This window comes from Vipera berus (assembly GCF_964194415.1).
Source record: "Vipera berus genome assembly, chromosome: 1".
Lineage (NCBI taxonomy): Eukaryota > Metazoa > Chordata > Lepidosauria > Squamata > Viperidae > Vipera > Vipera berus.
Genome location: NC_138202.1, coordinates 1,499,293 through 1,521,807, shown reverse-complemented (window position 1 = coordinate 1,521,807; position 22,515 = coordinate 1,499,293). Strand labels below are relative to the sequence as shown.

At 47.4% G+C, this 22,515-nt stretch overlaps 2 protein-coding genes across 3 annotated transcripts in view; one reads left to right on the top strand and one right to left on the bottom strand.

The window, feature by feature from the left end:
- Positions 1 to 22,515, bottom strand: part of LOC308677033 (nicotinamide riboside kinase 2-like) — an 828,951-nt gene that overhangs the window by 696,065 nt on the left and 110,371 nt on the right. The window lies entirely within an intron of this gene.
- TIMM44 (translocase of inner mitochondrial membrane 44) overlaps positions 1,404 to 22,515 on the top strand; it is a 29,375-nt gene continuing 8,263 nt past the window's right edge. Inside the window, exons 1-9 of one of the 2 annotated variants that reach the window (XM_081342967.1) lie at positions 1,404 to 1,483; positions 2,772 to 2,876; positions 6,993 to 7,163; positions 7,603 to 7,683; positions 9,092 to 9,241; positions 11,649 to 11,788; positions 13,062 to 13,147; positions 15,375 to 15,467; positions 18,503 to 18,627. In XM_081342967.1, the coding sequence (XP_081199093.1) occupies positions 1,454 to 1,483; positions 2,772 to 2,876; positions 6,993 to 7,163; positions 7,603 to 7,683; positions 9,092 to 9,241; positions 11,649 to 11,788; positions 13,062 to 13,147; positions 15,375 to 15,467; positions 18,503 to 18,627 (981 nt within the window). In that variant the 5' untranslated portion in view covers positions 1,404 to 1,453. Of the gene's footprint in view, positions 1,484 to 2,771; positions 2,877 to 6,992; positions 7,164 to 7,602; positions 7,684 to 9,091; positions 9,242 to 11,648; positions 11,789 to 13,061; positions 13,148 to 15,374; positions 15,468 to 18,502; positions 18,628 to 22,515 lie in introns of those variants that run through there. The other variant, XM_081342968.1, reaches the window with a different exon arrangement.

Sequence of the window (22,515 nt, the reverse complement as noted above, 5' to 3'; positions counted from 1 at the left end):
CTCAATGAATCGTCGTAAGATGAGGACTGCCTGGATTTGGGTATGTTTCATCACCTGGACACAGAACCAGAAACCAACCGGTCTGTTCTGGGTGGGCAGCTGTAATCCCAGGATGGTTGAGAATTCGGAAGCCCAGAAGCACCACTGCTCCCCCTCCTCCCCCATGCCTGCCTGCCCTCCTTCCTTCCCTTCTCCTTCCTATCTTCTTCCCCTTCCTCCTCATTCCCAACTTCCTCCTTTCCATCTTCCCTCCTTTCTTTCTCATTCCCATCTTCCTTCTTTCCTTCCTTCTCATTCCCAATCTTTTCCTTCCCTCTTATTCCCATCTTCCTTCTTTCCTTCTCATTCCCATCCCCTTATTCCCACCCACTTTCCTTCCTTCCTTCTCATTCCCATCTCCTTATTCCCATCTTTTCCTTCCTTCTTTCCTTCCATTCCCATCTTCCGTCTTTCCTTCTCACCCCATCTCCTTCCTTCCTTCCTTCCTTCTCATTCCCATCTCCTTATTCCCATCTTTTCCTTCCCTCTTATTCCCATCTTCCTTCTTTCCTTCTCATTCCCATCCCCTTATTCCCACCCACTTACTTTCCTTCCTTCCTTCCTTCCTTCCTTCCTTCCTTCCTTCCTTCCTTCCTTCCTTCCTTCCTTCCTTCCTTCCTTCTCATTCCCATCCCCTTATTCCCACCCACCCACCTACCTACCTTCCTTCCTTCCTTCCTTCCTTCCTTCCTTCCTTCCTTCCTTCCTTCCTTCTCATTCCCATCTCATTCCCATCTTTTCCTTCCTTCTTTCCTTCCATTCCCATCTTCCGTCTTTCCTTCTCACCCCCATCTCCTTCCTTCCTTCCTTCCCTTCCTTCCTTCTCATTCCCATCTCCTTATTCCCATCTTTTCCTTCCCTCTTATTCCCATCTTCCTTCTTTCCTTCTCATTCCCATCCCCTTATTCCCACCCACTTTCTTTCTTTCCTTCCTTCCTTCCTTCCTTCCTTCTCATTCCCATCCCCTTATTCCCACCCACCCTCCTTCCTTCCTTCCTTCCTTCCTTCCTTCCTTCCTTCCTTCCTTCCTTCCTTCCTTCCTTCCTTCCTTCCTTCCTTCCTTCCTTCCTTCCTTCCTTCTCATTCCCATCTCATTCCCATCTTTTCCTTCCTTCTTTCCTTCCATTCCCATCTTCCGTCTTTCCTTCTCACCCCCATCTCCTTCCTTCCTTCTTCCTCCCTCCCTTCCTTCCGAGGGGGGAGGGCCAAGGGGCCCGAAGTCCGCAGAGGGGGCGGGGCTTCCGGGGCGGTCCCAGCCCAGCGAAGGGCCCGGGCATCCTGAAAACCAGGCGGCTGCCTCCACGTTCCTCTCTGCGCCTGCGCGTGGGCGTGACGCAAACCGACGCCTGCCGGTGGCGCTGGGACGTCATCTTCGGGCGCCGCCGGGCTCCCTGCCCAGGCTCTCTCGGCCAAGATGGCGGCGGTCGCGTCCTGGGGCTGCCGGGTAAGCCTCCGAGCGGAGGGTCCCGCGGGAAGAAGGGGGTCCACCGAGGCGGGGCCCGTCCCCGCCGGCCGCCCCTCTTTCCCCGGAGCGCGGGCGGAGAGCCCCCCCTGAAGCCAGCCGGCCCCGTCACGTGTGAACGCAACACGTGCCGGGGAGAACCGCGGGGAAGGCGCTGCAGGACGGGAATCCTAAAGGGGGGGAGGGCAGCAGGCGAGGGGGGGAATGAAGGAGGGGGCTGAGCGGCCTGAAGCGGTTGAACCCCGAAAACCCCGCATGCAACCCGGTTTATCAGGTCCGGACACGCGTCCTTTGACAGTGCTGGGCCTCCGGAGCCCTCCTGGCCGAAGGCCTCGCCTCCCATACGGAAGATGCCCCCGAGGGGCTTTGCCACGCACCGCCCCCGCCCCCGATTGTCTCGGTGGTTGGGACTGGAACTGGGAACTTGCAGAAGCCAGAGCCCCTCACCAGATGGGAGCTCCTCTAGAGCAGGAGTCTCCAGACCTGGCCACCCGGAAGGCTTCTGGACTTCAACTCCCAGAATTCCCCAGGCAGCATGGGGAATGATGGCCCTTTTATTACTTGTGGACTTCCACTCCCAGAATTCCCCAGCCGGCAAGTCCAGACATGTCAACCGGAAGTCTTGTGGACTTCAACTCCCAGAATTCCCCAGCTGGCACATCCAGACATGTCAACTGAAAATCTTGTGGACTTCAACTCCCAGAATTCCCCAGCTGGCACATCCAGACTTGGCCACCGGAGGTCTTGTGGACTTCAACTCCCAGAATTCCCCAGCCAGCAAGTCCAGACTTGTCAACTGGAAGACTTGTGGACTTCAACTCCCAGAATTCCCCAGCCGTCAAAGTCTTCCAAGAGGCCAGGCTTGGAGAACTGCTGGGAATTCAGCATCCGGCAAATCTCGAAGCCGGATCCACAGAATCACAATTTCTGGGTTTGCTTCCATGCTGTGCTTGAGACCCACCATGGGATGGCTTTCATTTATTTATTTATTAAATTTGCTGCCCGTCTCACCACGAGGCGACTCTGGGCGGCTGACAACATTAAACACAATGGAGGAAGTTGCCCCGCATCTTAAAGATGTTCTCTGCACTCCCACGCACTCTAAATTACAAGATGTCCGGTCCTGTGTCAGCCTCCCAGTGTGTGGTGTGAACCCGCTTTCTGCAACTCCTTACCTTGTTTACCGACCGCTCTCTTTCCTTGCCTGTTCCCAGCAAAGCTGTCGCCAGGAAGAAATGTTAATGGCATGCTTTTCTCTTTCTAACCCTAGAAATACCTCTTAAATGCGTGGCTCGTATCCAGGCAATCTGCCGGCCCGGTGAAGCACCCCTCCTGCGTGTGCCGAACGAGCAGATTGGCGCTAGAATTTTATCAGGTGCGTCTCTGACCGATAAAGCTTTACAAGCTAATCCTTGACTTGCAACAGCAACTGAGGTTAAGCAAGATGGTTATCAAGTCAGCCTTGCCCTATTTTATGCCCTTTCTTGCCAAGGTTGTTAAGCGAATCACTTTATTAACACGGTCGTTAAGTGAATCTGGCTTCCCCCATTTGAAGGTCGCAAAAGAGGATCACGTGACACCCTTCCCCCCCCCCCCGGGACACTGCAGCCGTCATAAATATGAACCCGTTGCCAAGCATCACACGGGGAGCGCTGCAACGACCATGAGGGTTAAAAATGGTCGTAAGTCACTTTAGGGCCGTTGTACCTTTAGTCACTAAATGAATGATTGTAACTCAAGGACCACCTGCATTATGATGATAAAAAGTACAGGTGGCGTTGGCTATCTTTGACGGCAAAAAGGAAAGGCGGAGTAGAAAATACCAAACAGGAATAGGAAATTAAGGTCAGAATAGAAAGTTACTCTGGGGTGCAAAGCTGGAGGGAGGCTCTGGTCATCAGCTGAGGAGAAGAGGCCCGCATGATTTTATTGAGAATTAATGTTATGCTTTTTGAATGACTTGTCCTATTGTCTAGGTCACAGGGGTAAGCAACCTTGGCTCTTTTATGACTCGTGGACTTCAACTCCCAGAATTCCTGAGCCAGCGTAGCTGAAGTTGAAGTCTACGAGTCATAAAAGGGCCACGGTTGCCTACCCCTGGTTCTAGGATAGGGATCCCCAACTTGTGGGCCGCGGCACACTACCGGGCCGCAGAACAGGCTGGCCAGTGCGTGCACTAACCACCACTCGTGTTAGCGCCGCCACTATGCAAACGGCGCCCCGCAGCAAAAACAAGGCACCACTAGCGGCACGCACGTAAAATACTTCCTTGTCCCTTTCCCTCCCGTCCGCCAACCGCGAAAGGTCGGAGATTTCTGATCTAGGCCAGGGGTCCCTGAACCCCGGTCTGTGGACCGGCACCAGGCCGTGGCGTGCCAGAAACCCGTCCGCAGAAACAAGCAAAGCCCCATCCGCGGAATGCAGGCAGCACGCAGAACCAACACACTCTCGGTCCGTGGGAAATATACTTTTCTCCACGGAACCGGTGCCTGGTGCCCCAAAAGTTGAGAAACTCTAGTCTAGGATGGTACACATGCTCTCTACGACCTGTTTTCCTGGTTACCTTCTGGGGGGAGGGGGGCTTCGTGGTATCCGAAGCAGACCACCCAGATTCAGCCACAGTTTTGTCCCGTTAACCTTTTGAGCTCTCAAATCTTCCTCTTTCCGCTACATGTTCAAAATGGACCGAAATATTTATATGTATGGGTGTGGGTATGTGTATATATGTGTGTGTGTGTGTGTGTACGTGTGTGTGTGTGTGTGTGTGTATAGATTACCTTGCTAGGCCCCAAACTTGGGGCAAATCTTTATTTCCTGTTTCAGCCTATCTTGAAGGCCATCGAACAGGCAGTAGTCACACCGGACAGCTCATATATTTATGTAAATTACTAACAAAGAATTAAGGGAGACTGAAATGCATTTCAAACTTATTAGTTTTCATCAGTCAGCCATACCCTTCTGAGGTTCGAATCTCAGAAGGGTATGGCTGACTGATGAAAACTAATAAGTTTGAAATGCATTTCAGTCTCCCTTAATTCTTTGTAGATAGGTAGATAGATAGATAGACAGACACAGACAGACAGACAGACAGGTAGACAGATAGATAGAAAGATAGATAGATAGATAGATAGATAGATAGATAGATAGATAGATAGATAGATAGATAGATAGATAGATAGATAGATGGATGTAGGTCTTGGCGTATTCGGGTCTTTTCCCGTGTAAGATTGAGGGTGTCTTTGCAACATTTTGACGAGGTCCCACTCGTCATCTTCAGGCTGGTGTCTTCGGCTTTGTGCTTGTGCAAGCAGAGCGTGATCGGAGCTGCCGTCTCTATGAATATTGGTGGGGGTATGTGGGGTGCTGGCTTTGTTGCTGTAAGTGGGTTGGTTGGCTGTGTTGTTACATGTTGATTGGTTGATGGGGTTATTGTTTGTGGATTAGTCGGCTGTTTTGTAACATCCTGTGTGGCTGAGGTGTTGGCTGTGTGCCCATTAGTCTTTTGTGTTGTAACGACCTGGATAATGGGCTGTGTGATGACATCCTGACTCAGGATATCACTACACTAGAGCTCAGGATGTCATCACACAGCCCATTATCCAGGTCGTTACAACACAATAGACTAATGGGCACACAGCCAACACCTCAGCCACACAGGATGTTACAAAACAGCCGACTAATCCACAAACAATAACCCCATCAACCAATCAACATGTAACAACACAGCCAACCAACCCGCTTACAGCAACAAAGCCAGCACCCCACACACCCCCACCAATATTTATAGAGAGACAGCAGCTCTGATCACGCTCTGCTCACACAAGCACAAAGCCGAAGACACCAGCCTGAAGACAGACACCCTCAATCTTACATGGGAAAAGACACACACACACACACACACACATATATATATATATATTTTGAGAGCAGGCAACAAAATTTCATTTTTAACGTGGGCCAGGGTGCTCACAGTAAGAAAAAAAATGACAATAAAGGTGACCTTATCCTACTCATTAGCTGTAAGAGAAATTCGGCTTTCTCTGCTTGCCTGGTTCCTTTTGTTTTTCTTTCTATTCAGCCCTCTGAAACCTCTGACGCTGGGGATACTTTTTCATCTTCTAATTTTGGGCCAGTGCACGGAGGCCATCAGGTGGCTTGTAAATGAAAGAATGGCTGGCTTCTCTGTTGATTTGTTCCTTGGTGTGAAAGAAAGTGTCCTTAGACGGCTTCCAAAGGAGGGTGGCCGGGGCGGATAAGATGGTCTCAGGAGATTTAATTAATCTCTCTTTCTTCCGGAGATTTGTCAGGGTGGAAGTTCTCTGAGTACCTTTGTAAATTGAGGTCACCAGTTCTTGGAAACAAAAGAAGGGATTTGGGTGAATATTCCCTTAGCAAGAAAGACAGGGTATAAACAACTTGAGTCCAGACACTGCTTGTATTTAAAAATAAACTTTACAGCTAGTTTGTCCTGTAAACGCTCATTATCTATCTATCATCTATCTATCTATCTATCTATCTATCTATCTATCTATCTATCTATCTATCTATCTATCTATCTATCTATCTATCTATCTATCTATCTATCTGTCAAATAGAATAGAATAGAATAGAATAGAATAGAATAGAATAGAATAGAATAGAATAGAATAGAATAGAATAGAGCTGGAAGGGACCTTGGAGGTCTTCTAGTCCAGCCCCCTGCTCAAGTGGGAGAACCTATACCATCTCAGACAGGTGAATGTCCAGTCTCTTTTTAAAAACCTCCTGTGATGAAGTGCTGATGATTTCTGGTGGCAAGCTGTTCCACAGGTTAATGGTCCTCACTGTCAGGAAGTTTCTCCATAATTCCAGGTTGCTTCTCTCTTTGGTCAGTTTCCAACCATTATTTCTCGTCCTTCCCTCTGGTTCTTTGGTGAATAACATGACCCCATCCATCCATATCTGTCTGTCTGTCTGTCTGTCTGTCTGTCTGTCTGTCTGTCTGTCTGTCTGTCTATCTATCTATCTATCTATCTATCTATCTATCTATCTATCTCATCTTCCTATCTATGATCTTCCTATCTCCTCTATCTCACCCATCTATATCTCCATCCATCCATCCATCCACCCATCCATCCAATCTTCTATCTTATCCATCTATCCATCCAGTCAATCTTCTATCATCCATCCATCCATCCAGTCAATCTTCTATCATTCATCCATCCATCCATCCATTGATCCAGCTCTCATAGATTTGATTAAATTTAAAATTGAAGTAGGGACTTCTGTCTTTCTGAGACGGATCAAAACTACTCAGCAGTGAGGCAGCTGGGGGAGAGAGAGACAGAGAGAGAGAGATGGAGAGAGAGAGAGGGGTGGGTGGGAGCTGAGATTTTCCTCCATGGGGCCATAACCCCTCTTCCCCACTCGGCCTCGCGCAGTGGGCGCAACCGAGCACCCGAGGCAGGACCAGGTTTTGTGCTGTGAGCTGTAACCGCGGCCTTCTCTTTAGTCTAGATGTGCTTCCTCCAGCCATCGGAAAGGTTTTATATCGGGCTTCGTCGAGAACATCAAGCAGGAGCTGGCCAAGAACAAGGAGATGAAGGAGAGCATCAAGAAATTCCGAGATGAAGCTAAGAAGTTGGAAGAATCGGAAGCGCTTCAGGAAGCGAGGCGGAAATACGTACGTTGGAGCAGGGGCCTTCAACCGTGGCCACTTTAAGAGTTGTGGACTTCAACTCCCAGAATTCCTGAGCCAGCCACGCTGAGGGGAAAGGGAGAGGTTTCCATGCTGAGCCAGGGTGGCTCAGGAATTCTGGGAGTTGAAGTCCACGAGTCATAAAAGAGCCAAGGTTGCCTACCCCTGGCCTAGGGTCTCCTACTTGAGCAGGGGGCTGGACTAGAAGACCTCCAAGGTCCCTTCCAGCTCTATTCGGATTGATTGATTGATCAATCGATCGATTGATTGATTGAAATGATCTAGGATCTCCTACTTGAGCAGGGGGCTGGACTAGAAGACCTCCAAGGTCCCTTCCACCTCGTTGTTGTTATTATTACTATTATTATTACTATTATTATTAACTTCTCCACACGGGTTGCCAACTTCCACTTCCTTCTTGCAGAAAACCATCGAATCCGAAACCGTCAGGACCTCAGAAGTGCTGAAAAAGAAATTGGGAGAAATCAGCGGCAGCGTCAAAGAGGTAAGAAGCAGAGAGAGACGTCTCCTTCTGGTCATCTTTCTGGTCATCTTTCTCCAGCGGCCAGCAATGCTGTCCCGAGGCCGAGAGTGAAGGGAGTCCAAGCCTGATTCCTCCGAGGGTCCACCTCGTTCCTTTTATGGTTGAACATTTTTTTTTATTCGTCTATCGGAATGTAAAAGGAAATGAAAAGAATGGGAAAAGGGAAGGGAGGGAAAAGGGGAAAGAAAAAAAAAAGCGTTGACTTCCGACTTTTGTTTAGCACAGTAGAAGTTAATAGCATTTCAGCCCCAGCTTTTTACTTTTCCGCAATAATAGGTGCTAGCCATTTCTATACCAACAAACCGATTGGATCCGCAAAACCAAAATCAAAGTTTCATATATTTCTTTCACCACAGGGACAAAATCCAGAAGCAATTTCCAAAGGGAAACAAGATTAGAGATGTTTTTTTTCCCCTTAGAATAAAGCAATCGATTTAACCATCTCTACTTTTCTTGTTAGCATGATAGCAGCAACAAAATTTCATTTTTAATCTGTGTCAGTGTGCCCACTGCTACCTATATCTATCTATCTATCTATCTATCTATCTATCTATCTATCTATCTATCTATCTATCTATCTATCTATCTATCTATCTATCTCTCCATCCACCCACCCGTCTATCTATCTAATGTATATCTCCATCCACCTATCTTATCTAACTATCTATCTATCTATCTATCTATCTATCTATCTATCTATCTATCTATCTAATCTAATTAATCTAATCTAATCTATATCTCCACCCACCTATCTTATCTTACTCTATCTATCATCTATCTATCTATCTATCTATCTATCTATCTATCTATCTATCTATCTATTTCATCTCATCTCATCTCATCTATATCTCCATCCACCCACCTATCTTGTCTTGTCTTGTCTTGTCTGTCTGTCTGTCTGTCTGTCCGTCCACCCACCCACCCATCTAATCTATCTAATCTATAACTATATCTTCACCCACCCACCTATTTTATCTATCTATCTGTCTGTCTATTTATCTGTCTGTCTGTCTGTCATTTGCCTATGTATCATCTGTCTGTCTTCCAATATTTGAGGGGCTGCCATAAAGAGGAGGGGGTCAAATTATTCTCCAAAGCACCTGAAGGCAGGACAAGAAGCAACGGATGGAAACTCATCAAGGAGAGAAGCAAACTAGGAGAAATTTCCTGACAGTGAGGACAGTTAGCCAGCGGAACAGCTTGCCTCCAGAGGTTGTGGGTGCTCCATCCCTGGAGGCTTTCAAGATGAGACTGGGCAGGCGTTTGTCTAAAATGGAATAGGGTTTCCTCCTTGATCAGGGGTTGGACTAGAAGACCTCCGAGGTCCCCGTTATTCCGTTATTCTTCCCTTTCTTTTCTCTGGTCACAGAGCATAGATGAAGTCAGCAAGAGCGAGATTGGCCGGAAGATCAAGGAAGGCATGGAGGAAGCAGCCAAAACAGCCAAGCATTCTGCAGAAACAGTCTCCAAGGGAGGAGAAAAACTGGGCCGGACTGCAGCATTCAAGGCCATTTCTCAGGCAAGTCATCTTGGGTCAGGGGCCACCCAGGGCGGGACAGGCCCAGCTCCTCTGCGGAGAGCAGGAGAGTTGCCTGAGGCTGGGATCCCCTCTGGACGCTTTTCAGGATCTCCCTAGTGAGCTTTGCTCCTCCTCCTTGGCATTTTTGGGTGACTTTGCTCAGCCTTTTTTTCGGTCGCAGCAGCTCTCCAGGGACCGAGCGTGGGTCTCCCCAGGGCTGTCAGACTGAGGGTTGACCCAGAGCTTCTTGGCTCCTCTCCAAACACGTGTGAAGGGTCCGGGGCCCATCCGAAGTCATTTTCTTGGCCATCCCAAAGGTGCGTTGTTTTTTTTTAGGAGGCAACTGGACTTCCTCGTTTTTCTTCGAAGACGTTTCGCTTCTCATCCCAGAAGCTTCTTCAGCTCTGACCGGATGGTGGGGAAGGGGAGGATTGATACTCCTTGCAAACGAAGCGGGTCATTGTGCATCCTTTCAGAGAGTCGTTGAGGCCACTCGGAGGTTTGTCTGTGTCCTCAGGGTCACCTGAGCGTTGCAAGTGGGTGTGGAGCCTCTTTGGAACGGCCGAAAGGACTGTGTTGTAAACTGGAGGTGGATGATGCGGTCAGCGGTTCCAGGAAGTCTCCACACCCATTTGCACCACTCAAGTGACCCTGAGGACACAGACAAAACACCAAGCGGCCTCAATGACTCTAAAAGGAGGCAAATGACCAGCTCTCTGCAAGGAGTATAAATCCTTCCATTCCACACCATCCAGTCAGATCTGAAGAAGCTTCTGGGATGAGAAGCGAAACGTCTTCAAAGGAGAAATCAGAAAGTCCAGTTGCCACCTGGAAAAAAGCACCTTTGGGACAACCGTGACCTGGAGGATGGAGAAGCTCTGCAAACATTTTTTGGCCATCAGCGCCCAGGATCTGGCTGTAAGAGCAGCTCCCTTTGCAAAGGTCTAGCTCTGGTATCTTTTCCTCAGTGAGGAGGTCCTGCAGATGGTCATGGCTGGACTACTGCAATGCATTCTCACATGGAGCTGCCCTTGAAGACCACCTGAAAGCTACAGCTGATTCAATATGCAGCAGTGTGAGCAGTAACATGCGCCTCTTGTTGTGCGCACATGTCAGAGTGTGCAGTCTTATTGCACGAGATAACCTAGGAGTAAACACAGTAAACAGTGGTCTATAGTGGTCTATGCTAAGCTTGTAAGCCGCCCTGAGTCTTCGGAGAAGGGCGGGATATAAATGGAATTAAAAAAATAAAAATAAAATATAGTAAATGATTGGTTTAACTTACTCTATTTGCAATATCATACACCAGGAACAATTTATTTATTTATTTAATTAAATTTTTATACCGCCCTATTCCCGAAGGACTCAGGGCGGTTTACAGGGCAACATAAAATGTAATATAAAAATAGTATAAATTAAAATAGATTAAATTACATAAGCCCAACAATTAAAACGATATTAAAAGCTAAAACCCCTTCAGTCCAGGCCTGATCGATCAAAAAACCAGGTTTTCAGATCCCGGCGAAATGAACGCAGATCGGGGGCGGTCTGAAGTTCCACCGGTAAATCATTCCAAAGGGCAGGCGCGCCCACAGAGAACGCCCTCCCCCTGGGGATCACCCGCCGGCACTCCTTAACCGCCGGCACCCTGAGAAGGCCCTCCCTGTGGGAGCGCACAGGACGATGGGAAGTTGATGCCGGCAGCAGGTGTTCTCTTAGATAATCCGGACCCAAGCCATTTAGAGCTTTGTAGGTCATTACCAGCACCTTGAATCTCACCCGGAGGGCAACCGGAAGCCAATGCAGCTCACGGAGAAGAGGTGTTACACGGGAGTATCGGGAAACTCCCATAACAACTCGCGCGGCTGCATTCTGCACCAATATACATACAGGTGCTAATACAGCAAAATCCAACACACCACAGTTACAGCAGGAAACAGAAAAGAGAGAACACATCAGCGGAGCCTTCCCTTTTATACAAAGGCTCTTAAAGGGACACAGACCCTGCTGAGTCATTCCCATCATTACATCTTACATTACTTAAGCTGGTTAGCTGTTAAATCAATACCTTGACAGCTCATATCATAACTGCTATGTGAATGGCATTCATTGCCAGTCAGCTTCCGGGTGCAATTCAGGGTGTTGGTCATTGTATAGTACTTTGTGCTTGGTTTTTTTTTTTGAAAAAAGAATTCTCCTTTTGTTCTCAGCTGTGAGTGACGGTCTTTGTCTTTCCCTGAATCGGTCCCGGGACTTCCTCTTCCCCCTTTCCTTCATTCTGTAATGTTGGGAATATAATTCTGGCAATATAGGTAGAACGCAATAAAGTTGTGTCGGCTCGGCCCATTCGCGAGTGCCTCCGCTTGCTTGCGCCTGGCGATGTGTGTAACGGCGCTTCCCTTCCCAGGGCATGGAGACCGTCCGGAAGGAGATTGACGACAGCGTGCTGGGCCAGACGGGCCCTTACAGGCGTCCAGAGAGACTCCGGAAAAGGACGGAATGTGCCGGCGAAAGGCTGAAAGACGAGCGGATATTCGAAGCCAACGAGTGGGTGTCCGAACTGGGGCTGGCCTTGCCAGAGGCTGCGGGAGTGGGCAGCTTGCTGTGGGGGTGACGGGGGGGGGGGGTAGGGAAGAAACCTGGGCCAGGAGACGCCTGTTTTACCCAGTGCTGCAGCTGAAGCACCAGGAGAGGCAGACTGCCTGGCCTGCGATTGGGAGAGACAAATGACTCCTAGAAGGGCAGAGGGCTTGTGCACTTTTGGGAGGCCCACCCCCACACATACCTGTTTAGTCCCCGGCCATCTCCAAATGGGGCTGGGAAAGCCCTTCCACATCTGCCTTGCTGTCCCTGAGGCTGTGTGGATGGTTCAGTAGAAGAGTAGAGTAGAGTAATTATTTTAACTGTTTTTAATTTTTGTGATTGTTGTATTGTTATTTTAAGTCCTATGGGAGAAGGGCGGTATGTAAGTCTAATAAACATAAAGAAAGATAAAGAAGAGTAGAGTAGAATAGAATAAAGAGAAAATAGAATAGAATAGAATAGAATAGAATAAAGAGAAAAGAATGAAATAGAATAGAAAGGAAACAATACAGTAGAATTGAATAGAATAGAACAGGGGTGTCAAGCTCAATTTCACGGAGGGCCGAATCAGCATTGCGGTTGCCCTCAGGGGGGCGGGTGGGTGTGGCCTGGGTGGGCGTGGCCTACTGGGTGGGCGTGGCTAGAGTGCATATGGCCCACTGGGTGGGCGTGGCCAGCTCTACATCATTGGCATCGAGGGTGCCTATGGGGGCCTGGGCAGAAGTGGGACAGATCTGGGGGTCTCTGGCAGGAGGAGGGTCTCTGGGCCGGGGCCAAGGCAGTGGGGGCCATTCCTTCACTGTTTCCAGGATGGCTTCGCGGGCCGCATGAAACCACTTTGCGGGCCGGATCCGGCCCCTGGGCCTTGTGTTTGACATGTCTGGAATAAAGAATAGAATAAAGAGAAAACAATAGAATAGAATAGGAGAGAAAACAGTACAATAGAATAGAAAAGAATAGAATAAAGAGAAAACAATAGGATAGAACAATATAGAATAGAATAGAATAAAGAATTAAAATAATAAAATAAAATAAAGAGAAAACAAATAGAATAGAATAGAGCTGGAAGGGACCTTGGAGGTCATCTAATCCAACCCCCCACCCCCATTCACTGTGAGGGTTTCTTCCATTGGGCCCCAAAAGATTCTCCACGGTGTCGGGAGAATCAGCAACGGGGACAGGCGGGGGGACTTCTCGGCCTCCTTCCCTAACGGCGCCTCTCTTCCCCCCCCCCCAGGGAAGCGATGGGCATGGTCCTTCACAAAGACTCGAAGTGGTACCAGCAGTGGAAGGAGTTCAAGGACAAGAACGTGGTCTTCAACCGTATGTATTAGGAGACTGTGGTGGGCTACGTGGTTTGGATCCCGGGCTAACAATCGATAGGCTCAAGAGCCGGTGGCTGCCGTGGGACAGAGCGAGCTCCCATTGCTCGCTCCAGCTCCGCTCAACTCAGCAGTTCGAAGGCAGGTGACTGCGAGTAGCTAAAGGGGTACCACTTCGCTGGGCAGCTTGACGGGGGCATGAAAGGAGCCCTCAACTGGGCATCCCCTGGGCCAGGGGTAGGCAACCTTGGCTCTTTTATGACTCTTGGACTTCAACTCCCAGAATTCCTGAGCCCTAGGCAATGGTGATGTCACCGGCTTTTCCTTTCACCACAGAGGCCCTTTGGTGCTTCCGACACGGAAGAATAGTACAATACGTACTGTAGGATCCCTCCCCATCCCTCCCACTCCATCACCCAGAGCCTCTTTGGAACAAGAGGGGCAGCAAATAAATTTTAAGAAATGAAATGAAGAAATAATCTCTGCCCCAGGATCTTTTCCAGTTGTCGGATAATTTTATGGCTAGGAAACCTAAGCAAGAAGCGGGACTCCCCAGCATTTGGCCGTTTGGAAAAAGGGGGCTTGAAATGGTTAGCTTGGAACGTTTTCAGTCTGAAATGTTTTTAAAGGTCTTTTTTGTTTTTCTACTGCTCTTTTGTGACATTGCAAGCTGCCCAGAGTCGCTTGCTAGTGAGGTGGGCGGCATAAAAATAAAGGATTCAAGAGTCTGTTAAAAAAAAGGTATAAACTATATAAATTAGTGCAGGTTCAAGTCCCACCAGGCTCAAGGTCGACTCAGCCTTCCATCCTTCCCAGGTAGGTAAAATGAGGACCCAGATTGTTGGGGGCAATTAAGCTGACTTTGGAATAATGCCGCTTGGGGTGTGTGTGAAAGCCCTAATAAGCAGGCATATACATAGAATGGAGGCTACTGCTAAGCTTGTAAGCCGCCCTGAGTCTTCGGAGAAGGGCGGGATATAAATGGAATTAAAATAAAATAAATAAATAAATAAATAAATAAACCGTCGCTGCACTGCAGTTTTGAGCCCCCTGCCTGGAAAGAAAAAAAAAACCATATTTCATATCCCAACGGTGCTTTTTCAAGAGTGGCAACTGCCTGTGCAGGAGCGCACACAGCTCCATTTCTGTGCGGGAGTGGAGCTGCAAGGGCAAGTGCCCGCTGCACGGGCAGGCAGAGCTGCGCCTGTGAGCGCAAGTGCCCCATCGCCAACACCACGGGCAAATGGAGCTGTGCGAGGGAGCGCGGGTGCCCATCGCTTGGCACGGCCCAGTTCCAAATGGGCTGCAACCCGGGGGTAGGGGACGCCTGATCTGAAGAGTCCTGTATCTTTTGTGGATGGGATGGGATGGGACAGAGAAGAGAAGAAAATAGGAATAGAATAGAGCAGACATGTCAAACACAAGGCCCGGGGGCCAGATCCGGCCCGCAAAGTGGTTTCATGCGGCCCACAAAGCCATCCTGGAAAGAGTGAGGGAACGGCCCCCGCTGCCTTGGCCCTGGCCCAGAGACCCTCCTCCTGCCAGAGACCCCCAGATCTGTCTCACTCCTGCCCAGGCCCCCATAGGCACCCTTGATGCAAACCATGTAGAGCTGGCCACGCCCACCCAGTAGGCCATAGGCACTCTAGCCACTCCCACCCAGTAGGCCACGCCCACCCTGGCCACACCCACCCGGCCCCCTGAGGGCAACCGCAATGCTGATGCGGCCCTCAATGAAATTGAGTTTGACACCCCTGGAATAGAATAGGATGGGATGGGATGGGATGGGATGGAATAGGAAATAGAATAGAACAGAACAGAACAGGAAAGAACAGAACAAAATAGAATAGAGCTGCAAGGGAGCTTGGAGATGATCTAGTCCAGCCCCCTGCTGAAGCAGGAGACCGTCTACCATTTCAGACAACTTCTGGTGGCAAGCTGTTCCACTGGTTAATTGTCCTCACTGTCGGGAAGTTTCTGCTTAATTCCAGTTTTGCTTCTCTCTCTGGTCAGTTTCCAACCGTCCTCGTTTCTCGTCCCGCCCTCGGGTGCTTTGGTGAATAACGTGACCCCTTCCTCCTCTTGGGGGCAGCCCCTCAGATGCTGCAACGGGCGTTTTGGAAGACTGTAGGAAACAGGTTTCGTGTTTTCGGAGCGTCCCTCTCCTGCTTTCCCAGGGCGGGGAGTCCCTATTCATCCTCCCCAGAGCTGCCCTTTATTTCCCGTAGGTTTCTTTGAAATGAAGATGAAGTACGACGAGAGTGACAACGCCCTCATCCGTGCCTCGCGCGTCATGACAGACAAAGTGACCGACTTCATAGGTTTGTCTCCTTCCTCCTTCCTCCCCCCCCGGCTGCTTGACCAGGGACATTTCTGACCGGGCAGAAGCTCCAATCTGGGACCTTGCGGGGCGAAAAACGTCTCCCCCTTAACAAATGCAAGATTTCTGCAAACCGCTTAAGAGAGGGCTGTAAAAGCCACCATGAAGCGGTCGCTATGTGGGTTGTCCTCCACTTACAACAATTCACTTAGTGACCGAAGCTACAATGGCACTGGAAAAAAAAAGTGACTTATGACCATTTTTCACACTTTTGACCGTTGCAGCATCCCTGCGGTCACGTGATTTACATTTGGACGCTTGGACAACCGGCTCACATTTGTGACAGTGGCAGCGTCCTCACTTAACAAAACTCGGCCAGAAAAGTCGTAACGTGGGGCAAAGCTCACTTTAACAAATTTCTCGCTTAGCAGCATACATTTTGGGCTCCACTGCGGTCGTAAGTTGAGGACAACCTTAGTGCTGTTGCTTTTACGGCAGTGCCGGAACAGTTGACGCGTCCATTTTTCGCGCCGAACGACCGTTGCAGCACCCCTCTGGTCACGCGATCGAAATTCGGACACTGGGCAAGGGGCTCATACTTCTGACAGTCACAATGTCCTGGGGTCAAGTGATCTCCTTTTGCGACCTTCTGACTATCAAAGCTGCACTCACCCCAGCAGTTTGGCCAGGGGCATTTAGTTTCCCAAGAGTCACAGCGCAATGGGGGGGGGCTTTCCGAGATGAGAATCTGGACGGGGGCTGATAGATTGGTTGATTCAGCCCAGAGGGAAGACCACTCATTCTCAACTGTGGCCAATTTAGGATCTGTGGACTTCCACTCCCAGAATTCCTCAGCCAGCACGGGGAACCATGGCCCTTTTATGACTGGTGGACTTCAACTCCCAGAATTCCTCAGCCAGCACGGGGGAAACATGGTCCCTTTATGACTGGTGGACTTCAACTCCCAGAATTCCTCAGCCAGCATGGGGAACCATGGCCCTTTTATGACTGGTGGACTTCAACTCCCAGAATTCCTCAGCCAGCACGGGGGAAACATGGTCCCTTTATGACTGGTGGACTTCAACTCCCAGAATTCCTCAGCCAGCACGGGGAACCATGGCCCTTTTATGACTGGTGGACTTCAACTCCCAGAATTCCTCAGCCAGCACGGGGGAAACATGGTCCCTTTATGACTGGTGGACTTCAACTCCCAGAATTCCTCAGCCAGCATGGGGAACCATGGCCCTTTTATGACTGGTGGACTTCAACTCCCAGAATTCCTCAGCCAGCAGGGGGAACCATGGCCCTTTTATGACTGGTGGACTTCAACTCCCAGAATTCCTCAGCCAGCACGGGGGAAACATGGTCCCTTTATGACTGGTGGACTTCAACTCCCAGAATTCCTCAGCCAGCATGGGGAACCATGGCCCTTTTATGACTGGTGGACTTCAACTCCCAGAATTCCTCAGCCAGCAGGGGGAACCATGGCTCTTTTATGACTGGTGGACTTCAACTCCCAGAATTCCTCAGCCAGCAGGGGGAACCATGGCCCTTTTATGACTGGTGGACTTCAACTCCCAGAATTCCTCAGCCAGCATGGGGAACCATGGCCCTTTTATGACTGGTGGACTTCAACTCCCAGAATTCCTCAGCCAGCACGGGGGAAACATGGTCCCTTTATGACTGGTGGACTTCAACTCCCAGAATTCCTCAGCCAGCATGGGGAACCATGGCCCTTTTATGACTGGTGGACTTCAACTCCCAGAATTCCTCAGCCAGCACGGGGGAAACATGGTCCCTTTATGACTGGTGGACTTCAACTCCCAGAATTCCTCAGCCAGCACGGGGAACCATGGCCCTTTTATGACTGGTGGACTTCAACTCCCAGAATTCCTCAGCCAGCACGGGGGAAACATGGTCCCTTTATGACTGGTGGACTTCAACTCCCAGAATTCCTCAGCCAGCATGGGGAACCATGGCCCTTTTATGACTGGTGGACTTCAACTCCCAGAATTCCTCAGCCAGCAGGGGGAACCATGGCCCTTTTATGACTGGTGGACTTCAACTCCCAGAATTCCTCAGCCAGCACGGGGGAAACATGGTCCCTTTATGACTGGTGGACTTCAACTCCCAGAATTCCTCAGCCAGCATGGGGAACCATGGCCCTTTTATGACTGGTGGACTTCAACTCCCAGAATTCCTCAGCCAGCAGGGGGAACCATGGCTCTTTTATGACTGGTGGACTTCAACTCCCAGAATTCCTCAGCCAGCAGGGGGAACCATGGCCCTTTTATGACTGGTGGACTTCAACTCCCAGAATTCCTCAGCCAGCAGGGGGAACCATGGCCCTTTTATGACTGGTGGACTTCAACTCCCAGAATTCCTCAGCCAGCACGGGGGAAACATGGTCCCTTTATGACTGGTGGACTTCAACTCCCAGAATTCCTCAGCCAGCATGGGGAACCATGGCCCTTTTATGACTGGTGGACTTCAACTCCCAGAATTCCTCAGCCAGCATGGGGAACCATGGCCCTTTTATGACTGGTGGACTTCAACTCCCAGAATTCCTCAGCCAGCATGGGGAACCATGGCCCTTTTATGACTGGTGGACTTCAACTCCCAGAATTCCTCAGCCAGCAGGGGGAACCATGGCTCTTTTATGACTGGTGGACTTCAACTCCCAGAATTCCTCAGCCAGCAGGTCCAGACTTGTCGACCGGAGTCTTGCCGACTTCCACTCGCAGAATTCTGGGAATTGAAGTCCGCAAGCCTTAAAGCGGCCACAGTTGAGAAACCCCGGTGAAGACAGAGCTGGGGGGCCTCGGTGCTCCCTGCTGCCCCCCAAGAGAGGGTCTCCGGCCCCTTCTCCCCCTCTGCTGAGCCAGGCTGTGCCTGCAGGGCTGGGAGGGCCAGAGAGAGGGGAGGAGCGGAGGAAGGGCTGCCTTGGGGAACGACATTGACCCCTCCCTCCCCCCTCCCTCCTGAAGGGGTCAGGAGATCCTCCCTGCTTAGCCCCCTCCTCTCTCCCTCGGGCAGGGGGTCTCTTCTCCAAGACGGAGATGTCCGAGGTCCTCACTGAGATCCTGCACGTTGACCCCAACTTCGACAAGGACCGGTTCCTCAAGCAGTGCCAGGCCGACATCATCCCCAACATTCTCGAGGTAGGGGGGCTGGGGGGGGCGGGAGAGAGGGGGGGGCTCCCCAGACCTCCATTAGAAGTCTGGGGGGGGCAGCAGAGGAGAAACGGGTGAGGCTCCCTGTCTTTCGAACCCTGGACCTTCCTCGACTTTACAGCAGTGCATTTAACGACCTGAAAAAAGGGACGTATGAGCAGTTTTCACACTTACCGACCGTCTCAGCCTCCCCGGTCAAAATTCAAACATTCGGCAACCGTTTTGTATTTATGACGGCTGCCGTATCCCCGGGGTGTGTGTGTGTGTGTGTCGGGTCACGTGATTTCCCCCTTTGCAATCTCTGACAAGCAAAATCCGGGTGGGTGGGTGGGAAGCCGGATCCACTTAACAACCGTGGCAAGGGAAAGTCGTGAAAGAGGACCAAACTCACTGAACAAAGGTCTCGGCCACCGAAGGTTGTGGTCGTAACCCCGAGGACGACTTTGGAAAACGGCGGGAAAGAAGGCAGATTCCCGTAGCTGGCGGGCGTGGGACCAGCAGCCTCGCCTGTCGAAAGCGCTGACCTCCGGCAGTTCTGAGTACGACGGTCGTAAGTGTGAGGAGCCGGTCACAAGTCCCATTTTTTCAGTGCTTTTGTAACTTTGAAGGATCGCTAAAGGAAGGGCTGTAAAAGTCGCGGTCTTCCTGCAGAAGGGAATGAGGGGAGAGCATTTCAGCCAAGCCGCTCTTGGCACCTGGGGGCTCTTTCCTTTCTCGGGGCGGGGGGAGAGGCGAGGGGGGTCTTCCCCAGAGCCCTCAGTTGTCATAAAACTGGCTACCTACAGTGCTTTATAAGGCCTTCGTAAGGCCACACCCGGAGTACCTGCATCCAGTTTGGGTCACCATATCACAAAAAAAGGTGTTGAGAGTTTGGAAAAAGTTCAGAGAAGAGCAGCTAAGACGATCCAAGGCCTGGAGACCAAAACATACGAAGAACGGCTGCAGGACTTGGGTTTGGCTAGTCTAAAAAAAAGGAAGAAATAGGGGAGACAGGATAGCAGTTATTCCAGTATCTGAGGAGCTGCCACAAGGAAGAGGAGGGGTTCATGTTATTCACCAAAGCACCAGAAGGAAGGACGAGAAACTGACCAAAGAGAGAAGCAACCTGGAATTAAGGAGAAACTTCCTGACAGTGAGGACAGTTAACCAGTGGAACCACCTGCCTCCAGAAGCTGTGAATACTCCAATACTGGAGGTTTTTAAGAAGAGACTGGACAGTCACTTATTATTATTATTATTTATTATTTATTCAATTTGTATACCGCCCTTCTCCCGAAGGACTCAGGGCGGTTAACAGGGCATATATAAATAGCAATACAAAAATTAAAAATAAATTAAACAAATGCCCGATTAAAAATGACAATAGCAATAAAAACAATAAAAAACCCATTAAGAAACCCTAATGTTCCCCATCAGGCCAGATCATACTATAGGTTCTTCTCCTTGAGCAGGGGGCTGGACTAGAGGATCTCCAAGGTCCCTTCCAGCTCCAATTCTGCTCTACTCTTATTCTATTCTTATTCTGTTCTGTTCTGTTCTATATTCTATATTCTATTCTATTCTACTCTATTCTATTCTATATTTATTCTATTCTATTTTCTATCCTATCCTATCCTATCCTATCCTATTCTATTCTATTCTATCCTATCCTATCCTATCCTATCCTATCCTATCCTATTCTATTCTATTCTATTCCATATTTTCTATTCTATTCTATTCTATTCTATTCTATTCTATTCTATTCTATTCTATCCTATCCTATCCTATCCTATCCTATCCTATCCTATCCTATCCTATCCTATTCTGTAATTCTATTCTATTCTATTCTATTCTATTCTATTCTATTCTATTCTATTCTATTCTATTCTATTCTATTCTATTCTATTCTATTCTATTCTATTCTGTAATTCTATTCTATTCTATTCTATTCTATTCTATTCTATTCTATTCTATTCTATTCTATTCTATTCTATCCTATCCTATCCTATCCTATCCTATCCTATCCTATCCTATCCTATTCTGTAATTCTATTCTATTCTATTCTATTCTATTCTATTCTATTCTATTCTATTCTATTCTATTCTATTCTATTCTATTCTATTCTATTCTATTCTATTCTATTCTATTCTGTAATTCTATTCTATTCTATTCTATTCTATTCTATTCTATTCTATCCTATTCTATCCTATCCTATCCTATCCTATCCTATCCTATCCTATCCTATCCTATCCTATCCTATCCTATTCTATTCTATTCTATTCTATTCTATTCTATTCCATATTTTCTATTCTATTCTATTCTATTCTATTCTATTCTATCCTATCCTATCCTATCCTATCCTATCCTATCCTATCCTATCCTATCCTATCCTATCCTATCCTGTTCTGTAATTCTATTCTATTCTATTCTATTCTATTCTATTCTATTCTATTCTATTCTATTCTATTCTATTCTATTCTATTCTATTCTATTCTATTCTATTCTATTCTATTCTATTCTATTCTATTCTATTCTATTCTGTAATTCTATTCTATCCTATCCTATCCTATCCTATCCTATCCTATCCTATCCTATCCTATCCTATCCTATCCTATCCTATTCTATTCTATTCCATATTTTCTATTCTATTCTATTCTATTCTATTCTATTCTATTCTATTCTATCCTATCCTATCCTATCCTATCCTATTCTATTCTATTCTATTCTATTCTATTCTATTCTATTCTATTCTATTCTATTCCATATTTTCTATTCTATTCTATTCTATTCTATTCTATTCTATTCTATTCTATTCTATTCTATTCTATTCTATTCTATTCTATTCTATTCTATTCTATTCTGTAATTCTATTCTATTCTATCCTATTCTATTCTATTCTATTCTATTCTATTCCATATCTTCTATTCTATTCTATTCTATTCTATTCTATTCTATTCTATTCTATTCTATTCCATATTTTCTATTCTATTCTATTCTATTCTATTCTATTCTATTCTATTCTATTCTATTCTATTCTATTCTATTCTATCCTATCCTATCCTATCCTATCCTATCCTATCCTATCCTATTCTATTCTATTCTATTCTATTCCATATTTTCTATTCTATTCTATTCTATTCTATTCTATTCTATTCTATTCTATTCTATTCTATTCTGTAATTCTATTCTATTCTATTCTATTCTATTCTATTCTATTCTATTCTGTAATTCTATTCTATTCTATTCTATTCTATTCTATTCTATTCTATTCTATTCTATTCTATTCTATCCTATTCTATTCTATTCTATTCCATATTTTCTATTCTATTCTATTCTATTCTATTCTATTCTATTCTATTCTATTCTATTCTATTCTATTCTATTCTATCCTATCCTATCCTATCCTATTCTATTCTATTCTATTCTATTCTATTCTATTCTATTCTATTCTATTCTATTCTATTCTGTAATTCTATTCTATCCTATTCTATTCTATTCTATTCTATTCTATTCTATTCTATTCTATTCTATTCTATTCTATTCCATATTTTCTATTCTATTCTATTCTATTCTATCCTATCCTATCCTATCCTATCCTATCCTATCCTATCCTATCCTATCCTATCCTATCCTATCCTATTCTGTAATTCTATTCTATTCTATTCTATTCTATTCTATTCTATTCTATTCTATTCTATTCTATTCTATTCTATTCTATTCTATTCTATTCTATTCTATTCTATTCTGTAATTCTATTCTATTCTATTCTATTCTATTCTATTCTATTCTATTCTATTCTATCCTATCCTATCCTATCCTATCCTATCCTATCCTATCCTATCCTATCCTATTCTATTCTATTCTATTCTATTCTATTCTATTCTATTCCATATATTC